The sequence below is a fragment of the Pteropus vampyrus genome, unplaced genomic scaffold (assembly GCF_000151845.1).
Source record: "Pteropus vampyrus isolate Shadow unplaced genomic scaffold, Pvam_2.0 Scaffold1, whole genome shotgun sequence".
NCBI lineage: Eukaryota > Metazoa > Chordata > Mammalia > Chiroptera > Pteropodidae > Pteropus > Pteropus vampyrus.
The window spans coordinates 490,690-511,135 of record NW_011888782.1 but is presented as its reverse complement, the minus strand read 5'-3'; the positions used below and the strand labels follow the sequence as shown (position 1 = coordinate 511,135).

The 20,446-nt window shown below is 49.3% G+C and overlaps 1 protein-coding gene across 1 annotated transcript in view; it reads right to left on the bottom strand.

Moving 5' to 3' along the window:
• Positions 1-3,830: 3,830 nt before the first annotated feature.
• Positions 3,831-20,446, bottom strand: part of RAB6B (RAB6B, member RAS oncogene family) — a 58,343-nt gene continuing 41,727 nt past the window's right edge. The window contains exons 3-8 of the mRNA XM_011358547.2: positions 16,929-16,982; positions 16,627-16,732; positions 14,868-14,979; positions 13,688-13,781; positions 10,639-10,705; positions 3,831-8,320 (exon numbers count right to left, since the gene is read on the bottom strand). Coding sequence (XP_011356849.1) covers positions 8,256-8,320; positions 10,639-10,705; positions 13,688-13,781; positions 14,868-14,979; positions 16,627-16,732; positions 16,929-16,982 — 498 coding nt within the window. The 3' untranslated portion in view covers positions 3,831-8,255. The remainder of the gene's footprint in view (positions 8,321-10,638; positions 10,706-13,687; positions 13,782-14,867; positions 14,980-16,626; positions 16,733-16,928; positions 16,983-20,446) is intronic.

Below are 20,446 nucleotides of genomic sequence, written 5' to 3'. Positions count from 1 at the left end.
CAAATGGGAGTGTGTGTTAGGATTCAGGCCTAACTCCAAGTTTCCAGGGCCTAAAGAATGCAGTGTACACAGGAGCAAACTCTTCTATCCCTATTCACACACAGGGATAAGCCCAACTAAAGCTTAAAAGGAGACAAGGGTGGCTGTGGATAAATGAGAAGCAAATCCCCAAACAGTGCGGTAAGAGCCATACCGGGAGAGGTGCAGGGTGCTCTGGGAGCATGCGGCAGAGGTGCCTAACTTGGCTTTGATGGATCAGGGAGAGTCAAAGTAGAAGCATGGAGCCGATAACGTCCCAGTGAGTACGGTCCCCATGTATACTACAGGCCAAGCTTCTGCCTGCTGTCACCCTCCTGTGGGTCATTCTAGCTCTGAATGAGAGTACTCTAGCCCTCATTCAGAGCTAGAATGACCCACAGGAACCCCCAACGCTGTATCATACACCTTGCTGCTGGTGTATGAAATAAATGCAAGCTGAAACTGAGAAGATGTCAGGCCTTGACCATGGCAGAGTTCTTACTCGAAAGCCTCATTGTTACTAGTGTTGTTGCTGTCCTTTAGACTCTTAGTTCTTGCCCTTTCCTTACTCACCAAGTGGCAATTTAAAGAAGTAGGTAAGAACTGTGAACCAAAAATCAAATCAAATGTGATGAACGTGACCCATTCACATAATCACAGTAGGTGTTCATGTGAGTAAAAATCAATGGCTTGATGCTTCTGTTGAGAAGCATGGGTTCTCAGCTTTTTTTTTTTTTCCCCCCTGGTTAAAGTGCTTTACTTTATTAAAAGAAGCCATACACTAAAAAAGTGACTGAAGAAGGTGGAGAGCAAGGTTGAATTTTATTCAAGGCCTAAAGATGATCATCTGAAAAAGGAAAGTTATGTTTCAGGCAGCAAGTCTCAGATATCAGTGTGCATCAGAATTCTTTGATGCTTGTTAAAACAGCTGATTTGAGGACCCTGCTCTTAAACGTTCAATTCGAGAGCAGCTCTGGTGTGGTCTCAGGAATTAGCATGCTTAACATGCCCTTACAGGCACATGGGGCTCCTGGGAGCACCTCAGAATGGTCTGACCTGGAGCGTGCCTTTAGTATGCATTGTTTTTAAGTCCTTTGGACCACAAGCCGTTTAGTTTTTTCTCACAGGGTGAAGTACGCAAGCAGATTATAGAGTCTCTCCCGGGCCCTGTTATCCTGCTTCCTACTCCTGTGATATAGTCATCTCATCCTTGTAGGTTTGGGCCAGGATGAGGTCATGGTGACTAGTCCTTGGGAGCCAGGAAGGGATTTTGATGGGAAGTCAAGTGTGTTCTTTACTCTGGTGGTGTCTTCTTATGGCCTTGAAGCCATTTAGTCAAAGTAGGCCCACTTCTTCATGAGATGGGAGGCAAGTGTGGCCGGAGTGGAAAGAGGGATGTTAGGATATGGGGACTGGCAGACAAGGCATGACAGTGATAGACAAGACAACTGTGGCTTGAAACACCTCCTTCTTGAGAACACAGCAGCGTCTGAGCCACTGTGTGTGTGTAGACAGATACCTGCTTCTAGGGTAGCTGCCACCTCATGTGAGTGACTGTTCCTTGCTAAGGGAGAGGAGCAGGCCACGGTGAGATGCTGCTGTAGAGTGACAGCTGTGACAAATAAGCCCTGAGTGCTCCATTGGTAAATGGAGCTTCTGGAATGGAATCTTCCATGGAGTATGGGGCACACACATAGACCAAGGGGTCTAGGTACTGCCTGCACTATTCTTTATTCTTTATTCTCTATCCCAGCTCTTAAAGTCCCTTTTCCCAGGGTTTCTGGGCCTTAGTAGTCCCTCTATTGCCAGGCACCTGCCTGTTTGCTGGGGCTCTGGTTCCTGATCAACAGCTACTGTTTTTGGGGAGTCCCTGGGGTTTGCTACTTAACTTGTCCCATGGCCTCTGTCTCAGTGCCTCCTGAGATCCCACTGGTCCTGCTTTGTGTAAGGCACTTGGCCATGGTCTTTCAACTTGAGATCATTTCAGCCAGAATATTATGTTGCTGCCTTTTTTTTAAGGTTCAAGTTTAGCACAGAATTATCAAAGCTACAATTGGTCGATGTCCATTCTCACCTTAAGGATTGTTAGCAGTAATTAAGGTGCTTACCCCCTCTATTTCAGTCCTTCACGTATTTTTTAAAAAGTGAATATTATACTTGGCTTTTGTGCGGGAAAATCATCTCACGTTCTCTTCAGCTATAAATTGTTGATTACTCACAAGAGCCTTATGTAGCATTCATTCAGAAGACTCTGAGAACCATGCAAGGCTCTGGGAATACTAAGCACAGAACACTTCCTGCTTCTTGAGGTATATGGCATGGTCCCATTCTCAAGTGCAAAAAAATGTGCCCTTTTAGTGTGGCTCCTCTTCCCTCCATCATGGCTGTGCTGGACCCCTGAGCACCGCGTGGGCCCCAGGGTCAGCTGCCTCAGTGCTGCCCTCAGCTTCGCCTTTGCTATCCTTGCGTTCTTGGGCAGCTGTGCCAGCCACACTGCCCCAATAGAGCTGCCACTTCTTCCCATGGCCTGTGTCTCCATGACTCCTGGGGTTCCAATGTCTCCCTGTGTCCCTGTTAGTGTGTGGCACTTGGTGGTGTGTTGACTTAAGATAATTTTGTTTCAACTGAAATAGGCTTTAAAAAAAATTTAGAGGTTAGCATAGAATTGTCAAAGCTCCTTTTTCTGCTCTTAGTTACTGGACAGCAAAACACAGCTACAGTGTTAGGGAAAGCCACCTTGAGCACCATCTCTTGATCCACGCAGGCACTTAGGCAGGACACAACTCAGTAATGTTCACATTCTCGTCCAGGGAATCCCAACACCTGGTAAGGGAAGGGGCTGCTGGACAGTTGTGTGTGTAATACCATCCTCAGTGAGATTACGCCCTTTGCTGTCTGAAGTCATGTTCCTCTGTGTCCCATAACCTTGGGTTCTTTGTTGGGCTATCTTTTGTCTTTCTTTTTTTTTGTGCTGGCTGTCTGTCCTGTGTCTTTGCTTGTCCGTTTCCTTCCTTCCTCTACCTCACATTTTACATCTGGCCGCCATCTAGTTCCTCCTAATCAGAGATGGGTTCCTTGAGGTGGTAGATTGGAGGGTGTTCCAGAAACTTTAGAACCTTTAAAGGAGAAAGATAATTAGTGAAGGTGAACTTGGAGAATGAGACCTGGAGAACTTGGCTTACGCCACAGCCCCAGGATTCCTAGCATTCACAGGCCAGGGCAATTGGCCTGTGCCCACTCATGGCCTCTCTGTCCTCTAAGGATTGGTCCCACAACTCTCCTGGCCTTCAAAGCATCTCTTACTCTGGAGATGATAGATGTGAAGGGGCCTCTCAGAAATGTTCTCTAATTGATGTGGGGTGAAGTTGGAGGTGGTATTTGGCAGCTTGGTGCCACCTGAAAGGTTGAAGATGGTTCCCCTTAAATTCTTACCTGTAAATGGTCTCCTGGAAATTACCAGGAGGAAAAGTGATCCAGTCCCTGCAGCCACCCCCATTATCACCCCTCAGCCATGGCAAATGGAAAGCAGGAACAGAAGGTATTAACACACCCCGAGTCTCAGTTCTGCCTGGAGTTTCCCTTTCCATCAGCCTGTAGGCAGAATGGAGATTATGAAAATAAGCGTGTCCTACCTTTCCCCCTTCTTAGCTGGCGGAGAGCCCAAGTGAGTAGGAGGAAAAAGCAAAGGGCTTTGGGTGGTGGACATACCACTGGACATAGGAGGGTCTTCATGCAGCATTCACTTGAAGAAATGTTTCCGCATCCCGCCCCCATATATGATTGTACCACTTAAGAGACATTAGACAAGAAACTTTGTTTTGAGAATTAGGACAGTTTATTGTTTGATCAACATGCTGAGTCTTCCACATTTTACACAGTTTTATGTAAAGTCAATGTGGCCATTTATGCCTGCTGAGCCAATAAGAGATGGAAATGCCACCCTCTGTGCTCCTCATGCCCAGTCACTTTTTGGGGATGGGTGAGGGAAACCGAGGGGAGGAGTTGACAAACACCACGTGGTAGGGGCCAGCCTTCGATGTATGGAGGCTTCCCACTGGAGGGAAGCACCCAAACCCTACTGCAAGGATACACCATACCCCGCCAGGAGTGTCACCCACACAGGTCTGATGTCCAGGAAGTTTACACATTGAGAGCCCAGGGTTTTGGAACGCCTAGTTCATTTCAAACAAAAATTCAAAGGGTGCCCTGGTCTGTGGGTGCCCACAACAATCAGAGTAGGTTTGGGGAACTGGCCCTAATTTGCAATGGAGGAGCCTGAAATGTATGCGGATTTTTTCCTGGCTCACTTAGATACACTGAACAGTCTCATGTCCTCACCAGAGTAGAGATGGTCTGAGGAGCACCCATACACAGCAGTCCTTCATGCGCAAGTGCACAGTCACATTCATACACACAGGTCGGCTAAGGATGAAGACAGAAACATCTTGGTTCTGACTGCTTCCAGCTTGCTGGGTGACTGTAAGCAAGTCAACCTTCTCTGTCTTGGTTTTCCTGCCTTTGAAACAGGAAGGGTTACAAGACCCCTGCTTCACATTTCTGTAGCCAGGTGACAATGCCTCACATTCTTGGGGGAGAGGTAGTTTGGAAACTAGTGAACATACAACCCAGTTGCTTGATGCAGACAGACAGACCTCATGTGACTCAGACATACATCCAGTCATCAGCTACATGTTCTCACACCCTGACATCCTCACCTGCCTTCCACCCTGTGAAGAAATGAGGCTGCTCTGCCTGCACAACACCGAAGCCAGCGGTGCCATTATTGTCACACCTGGGACTTGAGGGCAGGGGCTCTCAGCACTGGCTGGCCACCAGGAGGACAGAGACATACTCAAGATGTGTCTGCACCTTTAGTTACCACCACTTCAATTCTCGTTTCTGTTGCCTGAGACACTTAAATTGATCTCGCCACTGTTCCTTGGACCTGGGAACATTAAAGAATTGAAGAGGATGAAAAGAAAATGGTGACAGCGATAGCCTCTAACCGAAAGAAACCTGCTTGTAAATCACCAAGCGTGCTTACCTTGGACTATACAACTGTATTTCCAGGACTCCAGATGCTTTTGTCACACTTTCATTCTGGCATGTTACGTGCATTAATAAATATGCTATCTGCTTTTTCCATCTTACGCTCAACTTTTCAGATACCTGTGAAACAGAAGCTCTTCGACATCCTCAAAGAAAAAGAGAGCCTCAAGAAGATGACCCCGCTCATCTCCCAAGTCAAGGCTAGTCTCAGGAAAGGGACTGAGCCACTGGCTAAATTGAGATAATTTCCTAAAAGGATTCCTCCACTTTGCCTTGTACTAGCCCACCTATTTTTGGCAAAGAAGCTGAGGCAATTTCATGACATCTTCAAGGGAACCTGATCATTTTATTATTGAACTTTAACTCTTTGAGTCAAGATCTTACCTACAAGCAAGAGGACAGTGATCGCACCTGCTCAAAACGAGAACCAAAGACCCAATGCACTTCTGCATTGTCTGGCTGGCCTAACAGATGCCAGGAAATGAGGGGTGGAAATCGGGCCATGGAATGGCATGGCAAAAGGACAAGATGAGGCAACTGCCTTCATCTTCAGAGGCCCACTTAGATACGCTGGGGAGAGCCTGGACTCAAAAGAAGATGTCGTGTATGTGCTAGGAAAGGCAGGGCTCACAGAGGCCACATCAGGCCAAACACTATCTACTGCGCCTCCTACTGCTTCTCTAGGTTGTGAAGGGAAAAACAAAGTTCATGGTGCCTTAAGATATGTATACACATGGGAAGGGAACTGAGTTTCTACTTTTTTTTTTATAGGAATGTTTTAAAGAAAAGCTACTCTTTAGTACCAAGAAGGTAAAAATCTACCATACATTCATTCACCGAGACCCAGTGCAGATCACTGTAAATTGGGGCTGTCCCAGAGGCCACAAGCAATGGCCCTCACTGCCACTCAGGCCAGATGCTGTAACATTGACTCCTTTAAATTCTCACGAGGTAAGTAAGCACTCTTCCAACAAGCACCACTTAGGGGTGTGCCATGGTGGGGAGGTGCTGGCCCACGTGGCATGCACACCCGTGCATATAAGTACACAGAGGGAGAAATGGTGCACATATTCTCATGGGCTATTTTTGCCTGTAGTGTAACACATCTATGTAATTATTTTATTGATGGCAAGACAATCACAAGTTTTTGACAATATTACTTATTTCAACACGTTGCAGTACTTTTGAATTTCGAAAACTGTAATCACAATGCAAGTTCCAACTTGAGAGCAGGAAAAACAAGAATATACATTGAGCACATGTACCTCTGTGAGAATGTGTGTGTGGAAGGTGTATACACAAGTCTATCTCTCTATATAATTATGTACACACATATAAAAACTAAACACATGACATTAGAATTACGTTCATACATTGGTCTTTGCCTTTTGGAAGAGGAGCTCAGTGGGAATCCTGCTTCCTCTTTTTTCACCTGAAGATAAATTTCTCTTTAAAGATCAGCTCTGACATACAGCCTCCTTAGCAGAGAGTGTGTGACAGGCTCACTGGACAAATATCAGTGAGTCCTGCCAGGTTTCACTGAACTTGCTGGCTGCCATCTTGGATTCATTTCTGAGAAGTCCCAAAATTCACTGCAATAACTTGTTTGAGTGCTGCGTTGTGGAGGAATTCACCCCCTACCACACCCCAGATGGTCATTTCGCTCACCTATGACATGCCCAGCAGCAGCCAGGAAGAAGAATCAATGCCAGCTTGGAGAGCAGGTTTTACTGTTTGTGGCCCGAGTCGCTGTCCACTGCCTGGCGTCGTGCAGGCTCGGGGTCAGTGAGTCTGGGTCTATTTGGAATACAGGCCAAGTGGGTTAAATCACTTAGTGAGAAGAGAGAGCTCTCTTCAGAGATTTTACAGGTCCTCAGACTTAGTCCTTCTCAGAAATGAGTCAAAAATGGTAAGGATGACTCTCTGGGCAGCCTTCTGGACACCACACGTCAACCAACCAGAGTGCTACTACAATATGCACAAAGGTATGTGCACAAGCAACTACACTGTGCCAGTGGCGCAAAAACACATCAAGAAGTCAGCTTTTCCAGAACAGCACTCAACAGTATTAACCACCAAGGACCTGAGAACATGTATCTTCAAGGTGGTGGTTCTGCAGACAACCCTCCCTTCCCCAATCACAAATGGATTAATACTGTGTGATACAGGCTCCAGCGTCCCTGGCGTCCAAGGAGGAGGGTTTCAGGAGGCACACACTGAGTTTCTTTTTGCCTTTCCTATAGATTCAATCCAAATATGTGTGCTGAACGCTGGGCAGGTTGGTTAAAAAATTTTCAGAAGTACACATGGTGCCCCAAGTCAATAAACCACACGGTGACACTGCTCACAGCTGCCAACAGCACCTCGTCCTTCCTTCCAATGACCTCTTGCTCTGCCAATCACTGGGCAGGCCACAGAAAACACAAGGTTGCCTGTGACAACTGCCCTCCACCCCCTTCAAGGCTTTTCAGAGAGGGGAAGGGAGAGGCAGAAATCACTCCAGTGGGGCCTGCTGCTGGGCTCCCCGCAGTCCACAAGGCCTTAACTTCAGCTCGAGGCCATGGCCGATGTTCCACTGTAGCCACAGAAGGACAGAGTCAGAGCCACTTCTACAGAGGCCGTTTTGTTCAATCCGTGTTTGATTTAACCAGGCAAGGCCTGGTTGGTTGGTCTGGGCCAGATGGCCAGGGATTGGAGCCTAATTAAGTTGCCCAGTTAATGTTTTAGTTTACTGGGCTGGGGGTGGGAAGAGGGCAGAAGTGATGAACAGTTCAAAGAGGACAGGAAGGAGGAGGTGTGTGGAAAAGGTTCTCTATAAGTTTACAAATATACAAAAACAAAAAAGCACATCTTTCAAATAAAAATGACTACATTTTTATCTGGCAAAAAGTTGTATACACATGATTTAAATTTTTTTTTTTAAATTTTAACAGTTTTTGGCAATCTTAATAAAGTACAATATATTACAACCAAACCAAAAAATAGTTGTTTAAGTAACAGCTGTTAAGAGTGACGTGATCCCTGATGCCCAGCCTCCCTCCCCACCCCACCCTATTCCTAGAGACAGAGAGAAAAGAAAAATCCTCCCATCTTGATAAGCTCATTTCCCACCCCCTTTAGGAAGCTAACCAATAGGAAGCAACACAACAAGCGAGTAGTGTCAGAGGAAGCCGGCAGGTCAGGCTGCATTAGCAGGAGCAGCCGCCCTCGCTGGCTGGGGGCTCCTGGGGTTTGTCCAGCTTGATGTCAATCACTTTGGGGGGCTGGGCTAAGGAAGACAATTCTCGCAGAGATGCTACCACCCTGGCTTACAACCCTGTGCACCCCTCAGCTGCCCTGCGCATCTCCTCCATCCCTCCACAAACACCCAGGGACTCTGCTCTTTACTTGCCCTAGGAAGGAAGGATGCAGGGTCACCAGCTCCCACCCCTCCTCCTCTTCCCCGGCCCTCCCTCCCACTCACCCAGAGCAAAGCTTGTCCTGGGCTGTGGGTTGATCATCCAAACACAAGTAGGACAGACCCTTTCTCAGAAACCTTCCTGGTGACTGGTGCTGGAACACAGACTCCCAGCTGAGGCCGAGGCCTTGTTACTTGTCAGTCCCACCCCAAGGTGCACTGGAGGTGCAGAGCCTGCCGACCAGGCATGGATCCCCCATCTCAAAGCACAAGGCTACGTGGGTCCTAGTGTCACTCAGACACTGAGGATGCCACTGTGAGAAACCACATCCCTTGGGAAGGGCCTCAGCACAGGCCTCTCTCCAGCCCTTTCCACTGATGTCCTGGGCACTGTGGGCTGGAGGAGCACTGATCAGAACCACCAGAGGAGTGGGTTCAAAATGCACAGCCAGGCTGTTCCCTCTGCCCTGACCAGGCTGGGAACCCATCATGCCGGCCCGATCACAGCTGAGGACCAGGCCCTCGGCCGTGCAGGAAGTCTCCTCTTGGGCAGGGCTTCAGCACCTGCTGTGGGCTGCACTGGGGCAGGGGAGGGGGTGGGAGGTATAAGGCCTGCTACAGGCGCTGTTGCTGGCATCCTAGGGATGTTTTTGCGGCCCCTATTGGAGGATATGGGAGAAATTCTTTCACCCTTGCGTATAGTCTGCCCTCCATGTCTGCGGGTTCCACATCTGTAGGTTCAAACCACCTCAGATTGAAAATATTCGGGGAAAAAAATGTTTCGTTGTTGCTGACGGGTACAGTGTAGCTAGGCCTATGATGGTTGTAGGGGGGAATGTGTCTATACTGAGCATGACTCAACTTTTTTTTCTTGTCATTATTCCCTACACAATACTGTATAACAACTATCTCCATAGCATTTACATTTTTTAGTAAGTCCACGTGTAAGTGGACCCGCACAGTTCAAACCTGTGTTGTTCAAAGGTCAATTGTATTTTCCATTCGCAATTGGGAATCCAAGGATGCAGAGAGCAGACTGCAGTTATGTGTGGATTTTCAAGTGCAGGGGGTGTCGGTGCCCCCAACACCTGCACTGTTCAACGGTCAACTGTATTAGGTATTATAAATAATCTAGAGATGATTTAAAGTATATGGGAGAATGTGCATAGATTATATGCAAATACACACCATTTTATACAAGGGACTGGAGGATCCACGGATTTTGGTATCTGTAGTGGCGGGGTTGGCGGGGGGCGGGTCTTTGAACCAATCCCCTGCAGATACAGAGGGTGAACTGTACTATAAAAACCCATGCTTCTCCTACAGATCACATTTTCTCTCTTTCCCACTTTTTGGCCACTCAGCCATGGTGTATATTTTGAGTATGACTTTATCTCTGACTTTCCCTTGTCTTCCTACCTTTATTTTCCCTATGCCTTGATTTTCTTGTGTGCGTATACACATATAACATACATTTTTGATCTTGTGTGTAGGTATGTGTGTACATACATTTAAACACACATTTTTCATAACATGGCAGAGTATAAAGAAACAGGTAAATAGATAATAAACAACTACCTTCTTTCCCACTGGGCAAATCAGACTACCTCTCTGGACCTCAATTTCAGCTTCTGGATGTTGCCTGAGGTTTGGGGCGGACCACGTGAGTGGCATGCTAACCCTGTGTCATGAGCAGTGGCTGTGCAGGGCTGGGCAGAGGAGGCAGGCGGGACTTGGGAGGAGGCGTCTGCTGAGGAAGCCATCTCATGTGAAGTAGGCTGAACCACACTGAAATCATATCTGCGTATATAGAAACCTTCCTTCCAGTGAAGACTTGACTTGTTCCCATGAGATACAAATCCATGTTCACTGTAAAGAGCAGTATTACTGTTTCTCACTCCCTGCCCCACACTGTCCCTCCATACACATCCTTCTGGTATCCCCACACTGTTTAGGAAGTAGAAGCTTAGATGGTTTGAGCTAGACAGGTCTTAAAGACCTTGGAGTTCAACCTCGTCCCTGTACAGAGTCCCCCACATCACACCTCAGCCAGGGAGGCAGGGCTGGAGAACAGGCCAGTGTCTGTCCACTGTTATAAAATACTAAGTGAATCACTGGATGGATCAACGGCTTCTCCAGCACATTTTCATTCAATCATCAAAGGAAAAGGATACTCCCTTCTTTGCTTTTCTCCTGGACATTCTCCATTCCAGGCAGAGCCGATGCCACACGTCGGAAGAGCTGGGGAGAGGGGGAGATGCGAGGTGAGCCCGGGCCCCATCCTTCCCCTCCCGCTCTCCCTGTGTCTCCACCCTCTGGGCTTTTCTCATTCTGACCTTGGGCTTTACTCTCCTGTCTGTCCCACTGTGTCCTGGGGGACAGGAGCTACATCGACTTCTCTCTCCCCAACCCCCAGGGCCTCTCACAGAGTTGGGCTTGGGAGGTCTCTCACCTGCAGGCTGGCCAGGGGGTCATGAGGAGCTAAGCATGGGTCATGTGACCGCAAGGGACCCACACCTGTGCAGAAAATGATCTAGATCCCAGAAGACAAGCCTTTAGGTGGGCTTCTGTCCCACTGTTCATGTGGGAACTAGGTGTGTGGAACTGATTTTCCAACTGCCCTCGAGACAAATGACGCTCTTCTCAGGGATTCCTGCAAGTTCATGGGCACTGAGGCAGCTGGGCGCCAGGAGCCAGGGCCACACAGTCACAGCAGAGAGAGACTCTTCTAAGAGAATGGCTCAGGAGTGTGAACACGATGTGGGTTTGTTAGGGTGTGGGTGTGAAGGCGATGTGTATACTGTGTATAGAGGTGTATGTGTGGAGTGTGTATGGTGTGAATGTGTCTGTGTGTGTGAATTTGTGTAAGTGTAGGGGGAATGTGAGTGTGTGTGGTGTGTGTGTGTGTGTGTATGTGTGTACAAGTGGGATTTCTGTGCATGTAAGTCTATGTAAGTGCATGGGGAGAACTATGTGTGGGGTGTGTGTGTCTGCTGGGGATGTCAGGTAGGATGCTGGCTGAATGGAACCTAGAGGTGACCATAAGTACAAAGCAGAAGTACAAGGCACCAGAAGATTACGAACGCTCTCCTCTCTCCCCCAAAATACCGATTATAGGAACTCAGTGAGCTCTGGGCTTCTAACTTCTCTTTGTGAGCTCTGAGGACAGGGTGTCTCATTCATGGTGTCACCCAGAGCCCAGCCTTATGGGAGTGCCCAGGCTGGCTGAGGGCCCTACGGGAGCACCCAGAGCCAAAAGGCATGTGAGTATGTGGCCGGTGTGCCCGGCAGGGTGCGGGACTCTGTGGGCAGGCTGCAGAGGGGTTTCCAGAGTGGGACAGGCAGAAGCGGGCTAGGGTGCAGAGGGCCCGGGCCATTCCTCACAAGCTTCCTTCGTGGCCTTGCGCCAGGCAGCCCTGCTCCACCTGCCTGATGGTTAAAATGGTCACAGTTCTGCCAAGGGCCCAACTGCCAGTTAGAAGGCAGCTCTTGGGATCACATGTGGGTCTCAGAGAGCAGAAAGGGTCATGTTCAGAGTCCAGGAATCTGTACTATACAGAAACTCCTTCTCTGAACCACACAGGGTTTCAACTGACCACATTTGACTTCCGCTCAGACCATCACCTGGCTTCCAGAGCATTCTAGAAAGGGAAGTATTAGTGTCTCCCTGACCCTGATCACTGGCACAGAGGCTACCTCTGCTTCCTCTGCTTCCCCGTACTCCCCCACGACTTTCCATTAGCAACCCAGTGTCTCCCGCATGCCTCAGGGATGCGTGGCTCCCTCCTCCAGGAGATGCCATGTTAGTCCTAGCCGTACACTGAAGGAGGCTGGGAGGGGGTGGGAGTGAACGGGGCCCCGCTGCAGTCACTCCAATTGGGGCGGGGGCCCCGAGCCCTGGGAGCTTAGGGGCTCTCAGTCTGTCTCTTCCCACGCCTCTGCCACCTTCCCCACTGCCACTGGCACTGTCCACGTGGGGGGAATCATCACCGCATCCAGGCCAACTGCTGTATGAGGCACCACTGGGAACAGCCGGGTGAAAGTGACACCCCAGCCAAGATGTCCCCTTCACTCAAAGTCCCCTGCCCACACCATGGGCACCCCTCCTGCTGTACCTTTGCTTACGTTGTTCCCTTTGCCTGGGACGCCCTTCCCCTTGGCACCTCTCCAAGTCCTCTCCTTCGTGAAGGCAGAAGCTTCTAACATTTTGTGAACTACGGACCCCTCTGGCAGTTTGGTGACACCTACGAACTCCTTCTAAGTGTGTGACATCAGTTACAGAGAAGCACAAAGGAAACCATTTGGTATCGAAATATACTTCTGGGATCTTTAAAGATACAAACTGGTGATGTAGCAGCATTTGTGTTTCCCCACGAACTTATTAAGCATCAAGAGCTGGCAGTGTGTCTAATAAACACTGTGATACTCAAGTAGTGATGCATATCAAGTTCAAGATGCCGCGACACTGTAAGGTGATAAGAATACAGCTGCGATCTGTATGTGATAAAGCCACAGGGGCCGCTGCTGTTACGGAGTTTTGTTGCCTACATTCATCACTGAAGGTAACACTAATGAGCAGTTAGCCGTTAGTGAAAATAAAGCTGTAGGTTTTCCAACCCAAGTCTGCTGACCTGCTGAATTCCATCCATGGACCTCTTGGGAATCCATGGATCCAGGAGAACCCCGCTACACACACATACACACTCCGAGGCTCAGCCCTTCTATGGCTCCTCTGACCTTTTTGGTTCGCCAGGCCTTTCCCCTCTGAGAGCCCCAGCATACAACACAGGTGGGCTCCTTTCTCCAAGCCTGCCTGGCCCTCCACCCCTGAGCACTTGCCAAGCACAAGGCATGAGCCCCTGCACTCCACCCCCGGTCAGGCAAGATGCTAGGGAAACAATGCATCTCTCAGCCACCTGGCAGTTGGTGGCTGGACACTCACAGGATGCTATAGGGGCCGTGCCACTGGTTGCTGTATGGCAGCCAATGATAACACTCTCCAGACACCCCGTGAAGGCATGTGCTCCTCAAGCATTACCAGCTCTTGAGGCAAGCTTGTTCCCCAGGAGGCAGGTTTACAAGCACTCTGGTTGACTGCCCCAATCCAGTCATTAGCTCACTGGGGAAAGGCAGGGCCAAGCCTGTGGCCACACGTCATGCCGGAAGCCACACATGGGCCCCATGGCCAAGCAAGGCCGAGGATCAGTACCAGGTGCATCCTACCTGCTTCACGTTGTAGCCGGTCTTCGCACTGGTCTCGATGAACATGACACTCAGTTCTTTGGCGCGTTGCTCCCCCTCCTCAATGGTTATCTGCCTGGAGAAGAGGAGAGAAGGGGTCAGTTCAGTGAGCAGCAGCCCCTGGTAGACATGGTGGAAGCAGCCTGATATGAGGGGAACCCGCCCAGCAGGGCAGGGGAGCCGACCGAGCCCCTCAGTGAACCCTGAGGACAGGCTCCGATGCCAGGACTCCCTCCAGGATGAGGGAGCACAGGGCACAGCAGGACACCAGCCCCTTCCCTACTCCTTCTGAACTTTTTCCTCTCAGTTTGAGAGCAGGCCCTGTGGCAGCTAGCTGGGGCTGTCCCATACCTGCCTTTCCCAAGAGTCACCACTGCCAGAGCCTAGGTTTATAAAATGCTTTGAACCACATACCGCCCCTCTGGGGGTTATCACCAGTTCCATTTTCCAAATGACACTGAAGTTCAAGTGACTGCTCCAAGGTCACAGAACTACTTAGTGAAGGAATTGGGATTTAAGCCCCATTTTCTTCATTTCAAAGACAGGATTCTAACAAAGTAGGTTCTAATTCAGATTGTTCCTTAAATGGTCAGAGTGTATTTTAGGAAGCCCACAGTCCATGCCTGGTGTTTTATCTGACCAAGTTGGGTCCCATGAGATGACTAGACAAACATATGTAAGTGGCACCTAAGTTAACCCTGTTCCCTGGAGCAGCCTCTTCAGAGAACGTATCACACCCACACGCAGCAACGGACCAGGAAATTCTGAGAACCAGGACCTTCACACCCACGCCACGCCAGCACAAGCATTTTATGGGGGCAGAGACACGAAGCACAAGCAGAAGCTGGCGGGAGCCCTAGGGACTGCTGCGTCTGCAGCTGTGCCATGGCCACGGCCAGCCCCAGACCACGCACCACTGGGCCAGGCCAGTTGCACAGGGCTCCACGCAGCCCACGCACACAGGCATGCTCCTGCCGCCAGTGCAAGGTGGGGCTTCAGAGATGAGACCCCCATGGGCAGGGGTCTACTGGGGGCTTTCAAAGCCTCTAGCACCTACAGGAGACCTTTCCCAAATGCAAGGGGACAGGTCAGACAGGGTGCTCACCACTCACGCATCCTAGAACTCCTTGTCCAGGAGGACCTGTCCAGCCCCTGCACCTACCTCTTGTCAGCCAGATCCGTCTTGTTGCCCACCAGCATGATGATGACGTCACTGCCCCTCTCTGTCCTGACATCATCAATCCACTTAGAGGTCTGCTGGAAGGAGTTGAGGTCTGGAGGTTGAAAGTGAGGATAAAATTGGGAGTGAGATCCAGCTCTTGGAGGGAGAGGGGAAAGGTGGGGAGGGGCACGAGATGGGGGACAGGAGGGACGTGGAGTGTGCACCCTCAGACACCCAGGAGGGACGTGGAGCATGCACCCTCAGACACCCAGGAGGGACGTGGAGCGTGTACCCTCAGACACCCAGGAGGGGCAGGAACGCACAGACCAGTGGGTCTGGGCCTTCCACAGGAGACCCACATGTGTTTATGGAGCTGCTGCCCGGGGCCCTGAAGAGCCCCTTGCGTTGCTGAGCCACTTTGCTGGAGGAGAAAAGTCACCCATCTAGAAGGTCACTGTTATGATCTGCTAGATGGACTAGTGGCTTTAATGGCTCACCTGAGAATCAGATCTGACCTTGGAGGCTCAGAGTAAAAAGTGGGCACAGAGAACTTAGCTGAGCATGGAAACAGTGGAGGGGGTGCCACAGTAGCCCCTATGGGAGGAGTGCCCTACGGAGCAGACTCTCACCAAGGGGAGCTTAAAGGGGCTCAGGAAAGGGCAGGGGAGTTTCCAAAAAGAACCCTCGAGTCTACAAGTAAGACAAGGAGGAAGGCAGCCCCAGGAGCAGACGAAAGCCAGGGGAAGCAAGGCTCCTTCAGGGCGACCCTCTCCTCAGACAGAAGACCTGGCAGACTTCACAGAGGAGCAGTCACAGGGCGACGCCCACCACTCGGCAGCACACACGCCTGGGGATGCGGCGCGGGGCAGGGAGGGGGGACCCTGACCTGGGAAGCCTGTTTTCCGCAGCCTGATCTCTCTCCTGCTCCATGTCAGGCTGCATAAGCCCAGGCCCCCACAGGGCCCAGCTCTCTCCTACACTCAGATGGGCAGGGAACCTACCGTCAGGGACAGGGGTGGAAAGAACGGATGGGCGGAGCCAGGGCAGCAGGCTGGGGCAGTGCCCTGGGTGTCTTCCCACCATGGTTGTAACCTCAGCCCCAGGGCTTACCAGGTATGTTCCATTAAACTTCCTGGGCAGTGGGCCCTGCATCAGGCCTTACCCCCTGACTCCCAGCCCCAGGAGCCTTCCTCAGGGCTGTGCGGTCTTTCTCTAGAATAGCTGTTTTGGCCAGAAGAGCCACAGTGTGTGAGAAGTGCAGCCACCCACGGCTCTTCCAAACCTGCTCAACCTCTCCTCCCAAGGAGCTCTATGAGGAGCTGGGGTACCAGCTGACAAAACCACAGCTGCTGGGTCGAGCTTGGTCCAGGGACCAGTGTCTTCTCCCACCTTGCCACACATGCATACAGAAGTTGCTCTGTAGGAGTCTTTCTGGCAGCCAGGGCCAAAGAGGGCACAGAGGGTCTCACCTTCACAGTCAGGACCCTGCTCTGAGCAGGGCCAAGTGGGTTACGTACACCCGTGCCTGTCACAGGAGGGTGGGGAAGGTGGAAAGCATGCTGGTGTTCAAAAGCAACTCACCTCCCCACCCCTGAGCACATGCCTTGCTGCATTCAGATGTAAGCACGTGTTTGCATACATGTACATGCACATGTACACACACATGCACACACAATGCACACACGCAAAGAGGCTATAGCCTGGCTGAGGCTCCAGTTGGGCCCTGGAGCCCTCTCTCCGACACCCAGGACCCACTCACTTGTGATGTCGTACACCACCACGGCCACTGTGGAGTCCCGGATGTAGCTGGGGATCAGGCTGCGGAACCTCTCCTGGCCCGCTGTGTCCCAGAGCTGCAGTCGCACCTGTTACAGGGAGGGCACTGGGGTCAGCGGGGGCAGTGGGGTCCTCATGGGGAGTGTGGGGGTTGGGGAGAGGCTCTGCGATGCTGGCAGCCAGCTCTGGGGCAGGCACAGACTCTGAGTGGTACCCGCCTAAGGGTCCAGGTGATAAGCCCAAAGGAGCCCTCTCTGTCTCCCAGTTCTAAAGTCAAGCACTCACCGTACGATCCTCTAAGTACATGGTTTTTGACAAGAAGTCAATCCCAATAGTCGCCTGTTAGAGAAAAGCACAGAAAGGTCAAAACTGAAAGGTCTCAGGCAAAGGGGCAAAAAATAAGTTCAGTGATCCAGGCAGTGACAGCCAGCAAAAGGGGGCACACCTATGTCCAACCCAGGGTGGATCCTGCTCTACTGTCCCTGTCTCACTCCCAAACACACACACAATCAGCAGTGAAGCCTCTCGTCCTTCTCAGAGGAAGTGAGTTTGACCTAAATAAGGATGAGGATAGGGTTTTAGGGAGAGATACAAAAATGCTTTGGGAAGGGAATCAGAGACCCGGGTAAGGAGGCCCACCCCCGCAGGAACAAGGCCATTGGAATGCATATCTCCAGCCCCCCCACATGCTGCCTAGAGGAGCAGGAGCTGGGTGGCCCCCTCCTAGAGCCTGCTGGGCCCCTCCTGCCTCCATCCGTGGCAGCCTTCCCCCTCAGCCCTGGAACTCTAGTGCCAGGTGGGCAGGGGTGGAGCAGGAAGCAGGGCAGCTGGCTTCTTTGTGGGGGCAGAGAGTAGCTGGCTTTCCTCAGGAGCACTGCAGACCTCCTAGAACAGCGTCTTGCTAGGAAATCCCAGGGGCTTCCCAAACCAACACATTGGGAGCCAATGGTTCCTAGCACCCCTTATGCTATGCCTGTGCACTCTCTGTCCTGGCACTGGGGAGAGGCAGCTATGGGTCTGTGTGTGTAGTCAGCCTTGTGGCCAGATGGCTGGAACCTGTTGTTCATTCACTATGTAGCCTTGGGCAGACCACCCAATTTCTCTGAGCCTTACCTGTACCCAATGTCTGTGACAGGAGCTAAGATGCCGTCGGTGTGAAAGGGAGTCACTGCTACATAATTAATAATAACGAAGACTCAGACACAGCCTGAACTTCCAGGGCACTGGTTAGGTACAGTGTGGTACATCCGTGTGATGAGAATCCTTGGCAGTCATTAAAAATCACATTCTTGAAAAATATTTAAGGATTTGGGGGAATGGTTATCAAGTGAAAAAAAAAAATCAGAATATAAAACATGTATAGTGTGATCCCAATTTGATTAACTGAAGTAAAGATAGAAGTATTTTTCATATTTTCTTAGACACTGAAAAGAAGGAAATATGCTAAAACCTTACACAGTGCCCACGTCTGGGTGATTTTTTTGCTTCCTTCATTACACTTTTCTCTTTTCTTCTACATTTTCTACAATGAACATATAATAGTTCTAGAAACAGAAAGAAAGTATTTTGAAACAAAAAAAAAAAATGAAGTTTAAAAACAAGCTTAATTGCATAGAAAATTGTGCTTTAACTTCAAATTGTGCTTTAACCACAAAAACCACAACCAAGGGAAGCCCAGGGAAATAGGAAAGCCCATGTCTCCAGGCTCCGGGGCTGACTGCAAGGCTGTGCAGTGCATTCACACGCCCAGCTCATTCCACAAAGGAGTTTAAGTGGCTTCATCCTCTTGGAAGCTTTGCTTCAATGCAAAGATACAAAGTGTCAAGGAATCACACAATTCTGGAACACAGGTACTAAACGAACATCTGAGACACAACCCCATCCTTTACTCTGGAGAGGAAAGGACAGACCAGGAAAGTTAAAGCACATGCCTAGTGTCACGTCACCAATCAGCGGCAGAGCTGGGAGGTTTGGCGCCAAAATCTTGGCATCGCTTGGGCTCCTTCCACCTCAGCTTCGCACATCTCTCCTGCGTGGTGTAGCCACTGGGGAACAAGTCTGGAATTGATGGGCGGCTTGTGGCCTAAGCCTTGTTCCTTAACAGTCACACAACATCCAATTACTGGTGTATGTTAGAGCGATAATCCTTGTCTTCTGATATCTCTAAGGAGAAATGTGTAGAACGGGTAGATCTCTCTCAACTCATCAGTGCTCAGTGGGCTCCCCAGGGAGAGTCAAGCTCCTTCTGCCAAGTGACGCTTTAGCTAAAAACCAGGTGCATGAGCACAGGAGTGGTGGCAGGGACTGCTAGCTGTGTCCCAATATGCAGTCCCCCTTTCTATAAGGACTACGAATGTGTAGGTGGACTTATGCCTGCCCCAAATAAAAACTGTACTTCCCAGCTTTCTTTGTAGCTGGATGATTAAGTGCTGGTTGATGGGATGTAAAGGTGATGTACGCATCTTCTGGGCTGGGTCCTTCATGGGGCTGGGGTAGGGAGATGTACTCACAGCTGCTCTCTTTCCCTTTCCCACCACTTGGAATGAAGACAGGTGGTGGTCAGTCATACTGGCCCATCCAGATGAGGGGGACAGAGTACTAATGACAGACAAGTCACTAAGACAGAGGAAGCCTGCATTCCTGACCTTGGGGAGCCACCTCAGCAGCCTTGCACTGCTGACACCCAGACTGTTGTGTGACAGAACTGAACTTCTATTTTGCCTAAGCCACTGTTATTTTAGGTTTCTCAGAAGACTTAAGGGAAAAACCAAAAGAGACCTATCTTGAAAGTTTAAACATAGTAAGTAACCCTTCCAAAAAAAATTAGCTGCCCATAATTTAATTGCCTATTAAAATAAAACCCAACACTCATCAGAGGAAGGTAACAATACAAGAATCTCCATAACTTATTATTCACAATATCCACTACACAACAAAAAGAGATTACAGACATGTAAAAAGACAGGAAATTCAAGCCATAATCAAGAGAAAAAATCAATAGCAACAGAACCCTGGAAGAATATTAGATTAGCAGACAGGACTTTAAAATAACTGAGATAAATATGTTAAAATATAAAGGAAATGAATATGTTAGGTGAATTGCAAGAGATGTAAGGAAACTCCAAAAGAAAAAAATGTAAATTTTAACACTGAAAAATACCATATCGAAAATGAAAATATGCTGGATTTGCATAATAGTAACTGGGACACTGCAGAGGAAAGGTCAGTGAACTTGAAGAAAGGCCAAAAGAAATTATTCAAACTGAAGAACAGAGTGAAAAAAGAGACAATAAAAATAAACACATGATTGAGAATTTCTAGGACAATAACAAGTGATCTGATATACATGTAATTAGGTTCTCATAAAAAAGGATAGAAACAAAATCGGCAAGTTTTTTTTGAAAAAATAATGGCCCCAAATGGTCCCAATTTGATTAGAAACATTAACCCACAGTTCCATGAAGTTCAGTGAACCTAAAACAGCATAAATACAAAGAAAACCATACCTAAGGATGTCATAGTCAAATTGTTAATAGCAAAGATAAAGAGAAAGCTTAATAACAGCCAGAAATAGAAAACACATTATATACAAGGAAACAATGACAAGAATGATGGGTAATTTCTCATCAGGAACAATGCACAACAGAAGACGATGGAAGACAATGGAACGACATCTTTGAAGTTCCAAAAGAATCAACTATCATCATGTCAACCTAGAATTCTACAGCCAGTGAAAATTTCCTTCAACAATGAAGGCAAAACAAAAACATTTTCATTTTCAGACAAGGGAAAGCTGTGATCAT